The sequence below is a fragment of the Protopterus annectens genome, chromosome 5.part1, assembly GCF_019279795.1.
Source record: "Protopterus annectens isolate FY-2018-M chromosome 5.part1, PAN1.0, whole genome shotgun sequence".
NCBI lineage: Eukaryota > Metazoa > Chordata > Ceratodontiformes > Protopteridae > Protopterus > Protopterus annectens.
The window spans coordinates 524,744,918-524,759,668 of record NC_056736.1 but is presented as its reverse complement, the minus strand read 5'-3'; the positions used below and the strand labels follow the sequence as shown (position 1 = coordinate 524,759,668).

At 43.5% G+C, this 14,751-nt stretch overlaps 1 protein-coding gene across 1 annotated transcript in view; it reads left to right on the top strand.

Annotated features, from left to right (window-relative positions):
* SPICE1 (spindle and centriole associated protein 1) overlaps nucleotides 1-14,751 on the top strand; it is a 1,080,118-nt gene that overhangs the window by 601,201 nt on the left and 464,166 nt on the right. The window contains exon 11 of the mRNA XM_044072827.1: nucleotides 9,080-9,289. Coding sequence (XP_043928762.1) covers nucleotides 9,080-9,289 — 210 coding nt within the window. The remainder of the gene's footprint in view (nucleotides 1-9,079; nucleotides 9,290-14,751) is intronic.

Genomic DNA, 14,751 nt, shown 5'->3' with positions numbered 1-14,751 from the left:
TAGTGGCTGTATCTTAGTCCAGATACAGATTTGATGCATCTGGATCTATTTGTAGTGGCTGTCGTACTCTGACCACATTTTCCAAGCCATCTTTTATTAGAAGGGGTGGGTCCTTATGCACCCTTGTGAGAGAAGTGTGCTGATTGGAACCTGTCTGGTGATGGGTGATTGGTCTAGGGCTTGGAGTAAAAGTAAAAGTAAATTTTTTTTTAAGTTTTAAGCTTCTGGTATTTAAGTCCTGCATTTGAGCATGTTGCGCAGCTTTACTCACTGCTCACACAATTGTGTGCCATAGCCAGACAGATAATTTCGATATTTCCCTTCGATATAGTAGTAGTACATTAGTGTGGTGGTGCTGCGGTAGCGTTGTTGCCTCACAGTAAGACGTTGTCCTGTTCGATTCTCAGCTAAAGCGTTTTCTGTGTGGAGACATGCATGAATGGGCGTACCTTCGTCGAAGGTTGTGCGTCAGAGTTGGCAACCCAGTACGTAAAATTCTACTGCTAATCATTAGCAGACCAGAGTTCCGCTGTGGTGACCCCTAACCGGGAAAAGCCGAAAGATACAACAACAACATTAGTGTAGTCCTCTTCTTTAGTACATTTCCAGTCTAAGAAGTATTGCTAGTGAGCTGTGACCTATTAATCCACCAGCCAAAAACCGTGTCAGAAATACCCATCTACAGAGCACCTCCTAGATCAGTCCTGAAAGCACCCCCTTTGTGATGACATTTATTCAAACCTAGCATTATGGACAGTTGGACTGCCCCTGTTACTTCTGCCAGCATGGTCAACTTGGGTCTTCTGAGGCAATGTAGCAACTGCCTTTTGTGCATTGACAACCCTGTACTAATAACTCACTCTAGTACAGAGTTCGAGAGATGTGTCTGCACCAGGAATCTTGAATCCCTGTTCTCTCTCACTCAAATCAGTAACACAGAAGAGGTTGTCAACTCTCCAATCACTACTCATCCACATAGTATGCATCCAGCACATAAATCTACATATGTGGAAGTTCTCTCAAAAACTTACCGAAATACCAGGGATGTCCAAAACACAAGACTGCTGCAAATAACACAGTTCCCATAGCATCCAGGACACACAGCAACACCAGAGTCATACCTACCAAGCCCTTAAGGCAGAACACTCTATACCCAAATTTTCTTGTAATTGGAGACTCCATAGTGAGACAGACAGATATCCCTGTCACCAGGTTTGATAAGGAGAAAGTCACGGTCAGCTGCCTGTCCTGTGCCATGATTCGTCAGATCACACATGCAGTCCGGTCTCTTGGCAACAAGTATCATTATGCCCTGTACTCTGTAATGTTCAGTTTACTGACCATTTATAGCATGGCACTCTGGCATTACCAATAAACTTAGCAAACTGAATGTAAACCCCTTTGTTGAAAGAGGGGTTGCCAACTGGCTCACAAACTGATAACACGCTATCAAAGTGGATGACTCCACATCAGCCAACAGAACTGTCACCAGTGGGATGCCACAAGGGTCAGTGCTGGGCCCCCTTACTGTTTGGTATATATTTCTCAGAAGTTCAGTCTAAAACGATGGGGCTGTTGCTGACCAAGTTTGTGGATGACTTCTAACTGGGTGCCATTATTGAATCCCCAAATGATGTCGGTATACTTCAGGAGGGTCTTGCGCAGACCAATGACTGGTGTCTTTGTCACAGTCTCAAACTGATTGTTTTTACTGAAGGGAATGATAATGCATTTCTTTACAATGTCCCTTCACACTATCAAATTAACAACAGTACCCTATGTACCAACAAAGTGGTAATGGATCTGGGATCACAAATAGACTGCAACCTTAAATTGATCCACCATGTGTCCACTGTAGTAAGGAAAGCCTTCTAGTTAGCACACTTGACTAGTAAAGAAGGTTTTAACCCCTCTATACTTGTCACTAATCAGACCCATAATTGAGTATAACGCTCCTTTTGACATGTACCATACAAAGCACCTGCAGCAATTGGAGAGACCTTAGAGGTTTCTAAGAAAGATGATCAAGGGACTCTAGCACGTGCCTTACACAGACCGATTAAAGTCCCTTTCACTATACTCTGTATCATATAGACTTCTTAGGGGAGACTTATGTCTGGCTTACAGAGCAATCTCTGACCCAAACCTAATAAATCTGCTGCATATCTGTAAATCAAATAGGGCTACCTGTTCCAGGGACCTATATATGGCCTACAACTTGAATAGGACTTGCTGGATCGACAGATTTGCTGCATCTTTGGAACAGGTCGTTAATTCATGTGAAGTAGAGCACCTCTATGATACTGTTCAAAAGGAACCTGGGCAAGTGGATAGGGCACCATAAATTCTTACTGGGGACAGCGCCCACAACCCTCCTGGACATGAGCAGTCATTACTAAATACAATTCTGGGTATTGACTAGAGTACCTGTTATTACATTGGGATGAAATGGCAAAGCTTGAAATGACATCCGGGTCAATAGCCTAGTAATCTCCTATGATAAAACCTTGTTCTTTGTAACTGCTGTTGCTGTTCTATATGGCTACTGTTATAGTTATCATGGTTTACTTTAAAGCTGCTACATACCGTAGGCACTGCCTCTTTAAGCATAGGGTTTTTATAGGTTTGGCCAACTATATATTTTTGTTGCTGTTATGTAACAATCTTAAACAAAATGTATATAGTTGATGTGGTGGAATTAATAATAACTTTATGGGCAGAATGAACATTTGGAGATGAACTTGCCTTATCAGCATGCTGCTTTTTACCTTGGTAGTGTTTCATTAAGTCTTAAATGTTAAGTTGTCTATCTCGCCTTCATTCTTGCTGGATGGATTCGGAGCCGACCTCGGCTCCGACTCGGCCACTCTAAAAGCTCGAGAGTTGGTTCCACCGGCTCGAGGCTCCCCTTATATCCTACAATGCTAGGCGTGAGTTACCCCAGATCTCGTTTGCCGCTACAGCATCGAGGTGTTGGTTTTTCTACCGGCTTGTTGGTAAGTGTAATTTTGGTAAAATTAGAACACTTAAAACCCTATATTTTTGAGTTTAATTATATTTCCCTTAGTGTAGTGTTTTTCTACTCCGGTTTTCCGGAAAATCCCAATTTTTTTCCCAAGAACTTTTAAAGTTCTCTCTCGGGCCTTCTGGCCTTTCTCCATCCCCTAGTTGTGTGTGTGTGTGTTACTCTTGGTAAACTTTAGTTAATTGTTTATTTTTGAGTTTTAAAAGTAGATTAGTGTAATCAGTGTGTCTGTTGAGTGTGTGTGATTACACTTTTGTTTAGGATGTCTAAAGACACAAAGGTCTCAGGCTTCAAGAAGTGTGATGCGTGCTGTCAGAAAATGTCTCTGACAGACGGTCACACTTCTTGTGTCTATTGCCTGGGGCCTTTGCACCTGCAGGACTCCTGTGCTGTATGCCACGGCTTCAGCCCCAGGGTCCTGCAGGAAAGAAAAATAAGTTGATCCTGAGGGGTCTTCTTAAGCCGGAGGATTCCCTTTCTGTCTCTGGGAAGCCCTCTAAGGCTTCTAGGTCCTCGGCTCCAGCAACTGAGCCGAGACCTAAGGCTTCTAAACCTCCACCTACATCGGCTCCGGCTGGAGCCGATGAGTCTCAGTCCACAGTTTCTGTGGTTCCCTCGGCTCCGGCTGGAGCCGAGGTAATAGAGGTTCCCGTGTCGGCTCCGTCCAGATCTTCGGAGCCGACATCGAGGAAGAGGTCCAGGTCACCGTCCCTTGGCTCCATTCATTCGGCTCCAGGATCTCCCCTGCTGTCTGAACGGAGCCATAAATCTCATTCCTCTAGGTCATCGAGGCTATCGGATCATGACCTTCAGAGGGTAGTGAGTCGACTTCTTAAGTCCGAGGCACTAGCCCAGATGCTTCAGAGCCCGACTCATCAGTTGATGCCTGCCCTTGTCCATCAATATATTCCTCCTCCGACTCCGTTGAGCTCGGAGCCGGGTCGTGTCGGAACTGAGACTGTGGTAGCGTCGGAGCCGATACAATTGTCTTCGGCTCCATCGTCGGCTCCGATTTCTTCCTTAGAAGAATCTCGGCGCCGGACTTCCATCGGCTCCGAGGGGGTGAGTGGCATCGGACCCTTGTCCGACCCCGCTCTTCCTCTCGGAGCTTCGGCGCTGGTGAGTTCGGCTCCGACATCGGCCTCGGAGCCATCACTGTCGGTGCCGAGGGGGGTTCTCAGCTTCTCGGAGCGGGAACCTATGGCTTTGCCTGACAGGGGTGCTTTCGAGGTCATGCGGAGTGTGTTAGAGCCTGGCTCTACTCCACAGTTGGCGCCGTCCGCCCCTCCCTCTACGGTGCCTCAGGTCAAGTCGGCTCACTCCCTCATCCCGGACCGCAGAGAGCCAGCTCCTCAGGAACCCCATGTGGGGATTTCATCCTCTTCCGAGGCCTCTCCTGATGTTGCAGAAGAGCCCCCTCGGAAGAGGAAGTGTAAGAGGAAACACATTGACTCACCTGAGTCAATCACATCTGATACAGATTTAGATGATTCCGAGGGTTCCCCCCGTTCCCCTTCTGAAGATGTCTCTTTTGCAGACATTCTAGAGATCCTGAAGCAGAGGGAAATTGGCCAGCCCTTAACCCTTCGGAGGATGAATCTGTATATCTTGAGGCGTTGGCTCTCGCCCTTCCACCTCCTGGGTGTCCCCCTTGACCCCTCATGCAGGTGGTTGCTAAAAAGGCATGGACGGCTCCTGATTCAGTAGATCCCACTCCCAGGAGACCCTCCAAATTCATAACGGCACCAGCAGACAAGCAGTTCTTGACAAAAGGAGTTTCTGTGGATGCTATGGTGGTAGCTGCTGCCACTAAGAAGGAACTAGCTGATCCTTCAGTACCTGTCCATCCACCTAACAAGGAATCTAGGTCCATGGACAGGTACGGAAAGCGGATGTTTTCGTCAGCGACATTTACTATGCGTTCGCTGAACTACCTGTGCCATTTCACTCGTCTTCAAAGAGACTTGATTAAAGAAGCGAGTGACATGTTGAAGGATCCTACAGCTGCGGGTTTTCAAGATAAAATGAACACTCAGCTGGCTACCCTTAACTCCATAGCCAACTCCTCCATGCGCCTCCTTTCTTATGCGGCTGATGGAGCGAGTAGGGCCGCAGGGACAGGTGTGGCCTTACGTAGGCATGCCTGGATGCGGCTATGCAATTTTGCAGACCCCTTCAAGACGTCTTTCACTAACTCCCGCTTGATGGATCATCTCTCTTTGGTCCTCAAGTGAAAGAAACCTTGACTAGATGCGAGACTGATGGCAAGACACTTACTGCCGTCGGAGTCCGTTTTACTACTCCTTCTAGGCCTTACCCCAAAGGCCAGAAAAGTGTGAAAATGTGGTACCGTAAACAAAATCAAGGGACTTCGCCTGACGACAAAGTCGCTACCCGCCAGAGGCAGAGGCGGGAATAACAATGGTAGACGCCGCCTCGAGGCAGGGGGGCTCCGCAGAACCAGGGCAATCGAGAAGCCTTCTCTGATAAGCCCTTTCAGCATCCCTGAGGTGTTGCCCGGCTGCCCACCTTCGGAGGCAGTCGGGGGAAGGTTGTCACTGTACCCAAAAGCCTGGCTATCCCTGACTCAAGACAAATGGGTACAGTCCGTCATTTCCGAAGGCTATTCTATCCCCTTTCTTCGCATTCCGAAACAATCAAAAAAATCCCTTCCAGATGTTCCACCCGCGCAAAGGGATTTAGCGGTTTTGGAAATTTCAAAACTGCTTGCAAAAAGAGCAATTCAGCCAGTTCCAGCAGACCAGCAAGGATCCGGAATCTACTCAAGGTTCTTTTTAGTTCCCAAGAAAACAGGGGACTGGAGACCAATTTTGGATCTCAGTATCTTGAACAGATCAGTCAAGAAAACAAGATTTTGGATGGTCACGCTGCAGTCCATCCTTCCCCTATTGGGAAAAGGAAACTGGATGTGCTCTATAGACCTTCAGGATGCGTACTATCACATAAAAATGAACAGACGCTCCAGAAGATTCCTCCGCTTCAGGCTGGGAACCAGTCATTTTCAATTCAGGGCCCTGCCCTTTGGTCTCACCACTGCCCCCCGGGTGTTTACCAAATGCATGGCAGTGGTAGCTTCTCACCTGAGACAACAAGGATTCCAGGTGTTTCCATATTTGGACGACTGGCTCCTCACAGCCCCCACCAAGCATCTCCTTCTGATGGCCAGGGATTACACTTTTCGCATTTGTCAAAAGTTAGGCATTTCAATAAATTGCGAAAAGTCTGTTTTGTCGCCTTGTCGTACTATTACCTTCATAGGCGCAAATCTAAACACAGTAAACATGTCTGCGAGGCTAACAGATCAAAGAATAACAGACATACACAGACTGGTCTCACTCCTTTTCAACAACAGAATCAAAGCCAGGTTAGTTCTGAAAGTGTTGGGAATTATGGCGGCTGCCATACCTCTGCTTCCATTAGCCAGATTCCACATGAGAATCCTTCAATGGATGCTGTTTACACAATGGTCATACCAGCAACTTCCAATGTCCCACACCATTATGATCACGCAGACGTGCAGAAATCATCTCATGTGGTGGATGTCTTCCCCTCAGCTCTGGTTGGGAAGACCCTTTGTTCCCCCCCCTCCGGTTGCTACTTTGACAACGGACGCCTCCCTGATCGGGTGGGGGGGGCATTATCAGGGCAGGACGGTCCAGGGCACATGGCAACCAGACGAATGCCACTTGCACATAAATGTTCTGGAGATGAGAGCAGTGCTTTTAGCGTTGCAAGCCCTTCAAGACTCTCTCCCCTTGGGAACGATTGCAATCCAGACAGACAATATGTCTGTAGTGTGGTACATCAACAAACAAGGCGGAACCAGGTCCTACCCCCTGTGTCGAGAAGCACTCAGATTGTGGCAATGGGCGATTTCTTCTCAGTGTTTTCTGATAGCAACGCACATTCCCGGGAAGTCCAATCAAATAGCGGACAAATTGAGCAGAGCTATCCTCATGCCTCACGAGTGGTCTCTGAAAGACTCTGTTGTGAGAGATTTTCTCAAGTGGGGTCAGCCTTGCTGCGATCTTTTTGCTACTCCCCAAAACAGCAAGTGCAGACATTATTTCACTCTATTCCCTTTACCAGGCCAACCCAGCAGAGACGCTCTAGTCCAAGTTTGGCCCCGGGGACTTCTGTATGCATTTCCTCCCTTCCCACTAATCTCTCAAGTGATACAGAAAGCTATCGCTCAGAAGGCCTCGTTGATCCTCATTGCTCCTTACTGGCCTCGACAGGTGTGGTTCCCCTTTCTACATCAATTTCTACTGGAGCGACCTTGGCATCTGGACCTAGTTCCAGACCTTTTGATCCATCAATTGGGTCAGTTACATCGCTCCCTCCCCTCTCTGAACCTCACTGCTTGGTTCCTCCAATTCCAACCTTAGCCAGGCTTCCTCAATTATCTCACTCTGTTCGAGATATTTTGATAGCTTCCCATAATTCTTCCACTAGGAAGATTTATTTGAGTAAGTGGAAACGTTTCACATATTGGGCTCAAGGAAGGGACATAGATCCTTTCACTGCTTCCATCCAAATAGTCCTTGATTTTCTAGCTGAACTCTTCCATGCAGGTTCATCCCCTTCTACTCTTAAAGTTCAATTGGCAGCTATCTCTAACTTTCATGTGGGTATTTCTGAGTCTGCCTTAATGTCCCACAAGCTTTGCAAAGCCTTTTTGAAAGGAGTTTTTCTTCTCAGACCTCCTATAAGAAATCCTCCTTCTCCTTGGGACCTAAATTTACTTCTTACTTCTTTGATTCTACCCCCTTTCGAACCTGCAGCCCTCCTGTTCTTTAAAATTGCTATCATGGAAGACTCTCTTTCTGGTAGCTATTACTTCAGCTAGAAGAGTCTCAGAACTTCATGCACTCAGCTGTCGACCTCCTTATCTATTGTTCCATAAGGACAGGGTATCCTTACGAACCAACCCGTCCTTTTTGCCTAAGGTAGTCTCGACATCAAATCTAAATCAAAGCATTGACCTCCCTGTCTTTTTTCCAGAATATTCCAATAGGTCTGAACAAAAATACACTGGCTAGATGTTCATCGTCAGTTGAGGTACTATTTGGATAGAACAAAACAATTCAGAAAATCTGACCAACTGTTTATCTCCTATGCAGAAAGCAGAAAAGGACTTTCAGTTTCAAAGGTATCATTATCTAGATGGCTTACATCTCTGATTACCCTTGTTCATGAGATTAGACACCAAAAGCTGCCTAATAAACCTAAGGCCCATTCTACCAGAGCTTTGGCTACTTCCTTAGCCTTCCAAGACAGACTGCCTATTGACACCATTTGTGCAGCGGCTACTTGGGCTACTCCTCACACTTTCATTTCTCATTATAAGTTGGATCTAGCTTCTAGGCATAGAGCTAACTTTGGTTCCACTGTTCTCAGGAGTCTGTTCCGTTAGGCCACCCGGGACAAGGTGCTAGGGACGCGGTCCCATCCAGCAAGAATATAGGCGAGATAGACAACTTAACATATAGAAGTTATGTTCTTACCATAACGTTCCATGTTAGTTGTCTTCTTCTCGCCTTCTTCTAAGGCCCCACCCTCCTTCCCCCTGGCCTGGACAGACCTAGAGGAGTTGTGATTGTGACCTCTCTTTCTACCACCTCTTTTCTTAGGCATATGCTGCTTGCATATTTCCTGAATCAGGATGTAGGTCACCCTTCTTTCTCCCTGTTGTTAGAGGTGGACTCTGTTTAGAGTTATTCTGTTACTATTATAAGCTGGGGTTAGCTTACAAACGAGATCTGAGGTAACTCTCGCCTAGCATTGTGGGATATAAGGGGAGCCTCGAGCCGGTGGAACCAACTCTCGAGCTTTTAGAGTGGCCGAGTCGGAGCCGAGGTCGGCTCCGAACCCATCCAGCAAGAAGAAGGCGAGAAGAAGACAACTAACATGGAACGTTATGGTAAGAACATAACTTCTATTTCTTCAAAGAGCTCAGACGTCAGGTTCCTATGTACTAAAGTTTCACATCCTTATTGATTTGAGAAATTTAACGTCTTTTCTTTCTTCTAGAGCTACGAAATGTAAATGCTGAACCAGACAGAGAAGAGAAGAGTCCTTCAAACCAGGTAGATGATAGAAATTTGCAGAAACAAAGCGAACAGCTAAATTTGACCAAAACCCATTGGAATAGAAATATACCTGAACATCTCTTCCAACCTGCTGTTTTGCTGTCTCCTCCAAGACAGAAGAGTAGACAGGGTCTTACTTCTCCATGTCAAGGTAAGAATTGTACAAATGAGAAAAGTAAATGCTAGGGTCCTCATTCATACAAATCAGTAATAGTGCCCTGAATACAAGCAAAGAAGAAGCGTTACTTTTTAATACCTCAGTAAAAACAGGCCATGAATGACAATCTTTCATAATATACTTGTAAAGCACTGATACACATATACAGATATACCTTGACAAAGAGAAAGAAAGCACCACTAAACAAGGATTTGTCTTTGATGTTTGAATCTTTGCTGTGGCATCTAGCAGTTAGGGGAGACCTGGGAGCTATTGTTTGATAATTTTAGCACTGAGAATAGGAAAGAGACATGGACTCCAGTATGTACTGCCTTTAATCAACGTAGTCATGTAGCAAATAACTGAACTGTCAAAATAAGCATTAATTTCAGCTCAGTGTATGCCAGCTCTGTTGACTAAAGTATTGCTACTCTGACCAGTGCCTCTTTGCCTTTTTATGAGTACATTCCACTGCTGGACCTTATAAAATCTTCATTCTCTCAGGCAGCTAGCACTGGACCTTTTTGCCACAGCAGGTAGCGGAGAGAGGCTTTTGTTGTGCTCTCCAAAGCCAGTTTACGGAGTCTTTTGATGAGTTGCATTATTCTTTCCTAGAAGGGTGAGGTTCTTTTACATCTTTCTTCCAGTTCTTCCCATTCTGTATTGCTCTGGAGATGTTTCTTTTCATAAAGCTTTTAATCGTTGTCTGATTTCATGTATTATTTCCCATGTATTATCTGGTGACATCTGTTTACTAGGATGGTTTATATAAAAATTACAAATCTGTCATTAAGTGCATTGCTTGATGGATCCTTGCTGGTATATTCCTTCTTTGCTAAACACAATCTGGCACTTTATTTGTAAATCCTACATTCAGAGACAGTCTTTCACCCATACAAATGTATGCCATAATGCAACGTACTGGCGACATAAAAATACATCCTCTAAGCCATTCATTTCTATGTTTTGCCATTCACACAGTTTGCAACATTCTTTCAGATTTCTTCATGACTGGTGGAGAAGCATGGGTTTATGTTTAATTGCCTATAAAAACAAACAGATGCTTTTTATCAGAACTGTTCTCAACTGAATACCCAGTTTCTGTCTTCCTCCTGACCATTTGGGCTCTAAATTCATCATTACTCAATGACTACACAGTTGTTGAGGACCATCCTCTAAAAAGCCCCTTGGTGTAATACTTGATAATTGCTTAACATTTGAAAAACATATAAAATGATATTGGTAAAACCAGTGAAAACATTTTGAAATCTTATACAAAGCCAAATACCATTTCTGTTGGATAAATCAAGAGTAAGCAAATCCAGTTATCTTCCTTTACTTCTTTACTTGTGATAACTTTTTACCGGGATCTCCTTTTGCAAAATATACTTGAACAGGTATTAGCTAAATTTCTAAATTTGCTTCAGACCATCACGGTAAAACTTACCACTGTATGCCACTCAGTGATTTAAATTGACTGAAGTTTTGTTGTCTTTCAGCTTTACACACACGCACACACACGCACACACACGCACACACACACACACACACACACACACACACACACACACACACACACACACACACACCAAGCTCTTACTTCTTCTTATATCTAGCTGATGTGCTTGAACAGAGACACTTTTAGTTTGTCCACATTGAGAAAGCAATAAATAAGTTTGGTGATGTGAAATTTTCTACAGCAATTGGAAGGCTTTGGAACAAAGAACAAACTTATCCACAGCTCTGGAAGTATTTGAACAAAAGTAGACTTTTATATCTGAGATGACAGATATTTTTTTAAGAACTAGACATATAATTGTGGGTGTCATTTGATTACATAAACCTTAACATTTTTGTCTGAACAATTCTCATTACATCACATCCTTGTAATACTAGGTCAACAGATACTGGCTTTAATCCGGTTTTAGTCTGCTGCCACTATTTTATTTTGTTTATCCTTTTTAATCATAAATCTGTTTGCTCTTCTATTGTATATGTCATACTTTCTTTCCTGTGTGGTAAAGCCTGCATGTTTATGTATAGCAATAGCATTTCATTTGAAACTTTTGCCTTGCTGTGTTATTGTCTTTCACAGGTTTTTGTTTTTTTCTAATTTCTGGGGATTGCTACTCCTAGGATGCCAAAGAAATTGGGAGTTCCCATCTGTAAATGTAAATTAAATAAAGAAACAAAAGATATGGAAGAATGTGGGGTTGTTGAGAGCTGCTTCTTTTAAGGCGGTTGCAGGTTGCTCTTCTCAGTCCAAAACAAAGGTCAGAGTATCTTCACAAAGCAAACACTGGAAGAGAGGTTGAAATTTGACCCTTGTAGGTACAAGGCTGGTATTCAGCCATTTTAATGATCCCAGCAGATTGTTGACTAGTGAGGACTCGAGCCCCAATCCACCCTCAACTTCAGTGGAGGATGAGAGGGTAGAGGGAGGCACATGTCTATCATCTTTATGTGGTGGGTGCCTTCTAGTGTTCTTGCACTAAATTTAATGTAAGTGAACTGAATGCTGATAATATTGATTTACTGGAACCAGCAGGACCCTCTGGTCTGACGAACGTTAGAGCTGTTAAAGCTGTTGAGACAGCCACTGTAGGCAATGTAGATAGATCTAAAGAACTAGTAGTTCGGAGGAAGGTAGTTAATCATGTTGATTCACAGGCTGGTGAGCCCTATGGGAGTGCTAATAGTGCTCAATGCCCTTTCCCCATCAATGCTGTATACAGGGGAGGGGGGAGAACAAGATCGATGAGCAGGGGCAGGCAGAAGAGGAAATTATCTGCCAAGTCCCCAACCAACTACAGTTTAAAGAGATTGTGGGAGAAGACACGAACACATTAGATGTCACCCAGATTTGATGAATATGCTTCACCTCAAAAATCTATTAGTGTGTAATATTTCATCACGTTCTTTGACACAGGATGAAATTGCTGTCCTCTCTAAAGGGTTAACCTTTATTCCAACCTGCTGTAGTGATTTCACAGATACTTTGGTTGATTTTAAGCTATTTGTTAGGAATTTGTGTCTTAAATTAGAATTTAAGGATAAACCACCTGAGTCCAATGATAAATGGTTCAAGAAACCTATCTTATATGTTCCTAGTACACCACCTCTAGTAGCAGCCTTTAGTAAATTAGTAGAGAATGATTTGTATAAGATGAGGGATGAGGGCAATCGATATAATAGGAGAGGGAATTTGATGTTTAGATAAAGGAGAGCCCTGACAGGCCTGAGGAATAACCCCACCTTCGCAAATAGACCAGCTGATAAGGCGGTTAGTGTGGTAGTGATGGATTATGAGTTTTATAATGATACTATGAAGCAAATGTTGGGAGATGAGAGATTTTATTGTGCTATAGAGCATGAGATGGTGAGGTTGCATGTACGAAGGATATCTAGGATGCTTGAAGATCTATGTAAGAGTCACATCATTAATGAAGAATTATTTGAATATTTGTCAGTCGGCGACCTCCTCATACCCATGATGCAGGGCCTCCCTAAGATACATAAGGATGGCAGTAGGCCTCCAATGAGGCCTATTGTATCAGGTCGAGGGTGGTCGACTGAGCCCTTTTCCATCTATGTTGAAAGGTTTCTATGTCCAGTTGTGGATGCTAATATGTATGTGTTAAGGGACACAAAGCAGTTTTTGCTGGATTTGTATGTGTATATGAAGGAAGTACCTGTAAATTCCACCTACTTTATGGTTACCGTGGATGTCCAGTCCCTTTTCATAGTGATTCCCAATGGGGAAGGGATCCAGATGGTCCATGACTATCTAAGATGTTGTACTGAGTTGAGTGGTCCTGTTATGGATCTCCTGGTTTTGTTTCTGGAAATTGTGTTGGAGAACAACATTTTTTGTTTTGACTCCCAGTGTTATTTGCATAGGGATGGCATAGCTATGGGAACTTCATGTGCCAATAGCTACACCAACCTATTTATGGCTGCTCGGGAGGTGGAGTGTCTATTTAAATTGGATGACTTCCACCTAAAGGTCCTTTTCTACAGACGTTTTATAGATGACCTTTTTTTTCATCTGGACAGGGACCACAGATGAGCTGGCCGTATTTTTTGATAAAGTGAATGGGTTATCTCAAGTTTTGAAGTTTACTTATAAGTTCTCGGGTGCATGGATCTCCTCCTTGGATGTATATATGGAGAGGTTGGACAATGGGTTGTTGAACACGGGAGTGTATAGGAAGTCATGTCATCACAATGCCCTGTTACATAGACAGTATGCATCCAGGATATGTATTTGGAAATGTGGTTAGAGGTCAAGCTATGAGGATATCTCGATACATTCCCTACCAAGTGGGTTTTGATTCTGAACTGCGTGACCTGTGTGAGAGGTTCAAGGCAAGGGCTTATAAGAATGAGGAGATTGAGAAGGGGATTAGTGGTGTATCCACCTTGAGAGAAGGTGTGGCTACCCTTTATTTTTCAGATTTAGTGGAGATTGCTACTAATCAAGGTGGGTTAGTGTCTTCCAAGGGCATGTTGAAATTAAAAGTGTTAAGGATGTGATCAGGTCATATTGGAACGTGTTAACAGTGGATGCTAATATTAGAGAGGTTGTAGGAGAGATACTCCATGGTTTGTCTATAAGAATAGATCTAATTTGAAGAAATTATTGTGTTATCCTAAATATGAGGAGAGGGATGAGTATTGTGATGAGTTAGGGACGTTTCCTTGTAACCAGTGTAATTTTTGTCATTTTATAGATTCTAGAGGTAGCTTCATACACCCTTTAAATGGTATTAGATATGAGTTTAATGTCTCTGCAAATTGTTTTTCTGAACATGTGGTCTATCTTGCTAACTGTACAGCATGTGAAGTATTCTATGTTGGCAAGACAGACAGAAAATTCAGGGACAGGATGCGTGAGCATCTGTATCAGATTAGTATAAGATCCACGTTTATGCACTCTCCAAACGTGTTTTGGGAAAAGATGATACTCGTGTTTAGGTTTAAAGCTATTGAGGTAGTGTCTTCTAACTCTAGAGGTGGTGACATTAGGAATCGGACTGAAACGCAGGAAGCTAGATGGATCATCAGACTTAGGGCGGATCAATACCCAGGCCTTAATGACAAGGTACCCCTTAAGCCCATTCTGAAGTCTAGAGTGCTTAGGTAGGAGCTTTAGATATGTTTATTCATCCTTTATTTTTTTATATTATTTTCATTATTTTTTATTCATGTACGTGCTTCAGCGCTTGTGGGATTGTTGATGTGTATTTTGTGTATATGTAGAGAGAGGGAATTATATATATATGTTTTATTTATGTGCATTTTTTCTGTGCATTTTATATGTATATTTTATTTGTATGTTTGTTTATACTGAGAGGGACGTTGTCACTTTAATTAATCTTGAAGGTCTTGGTTTGGCGCCTTTTTTCTTATATAAATTAGTAGTTTTTAAGTGAGGATTTATGGTCTGATGAAGC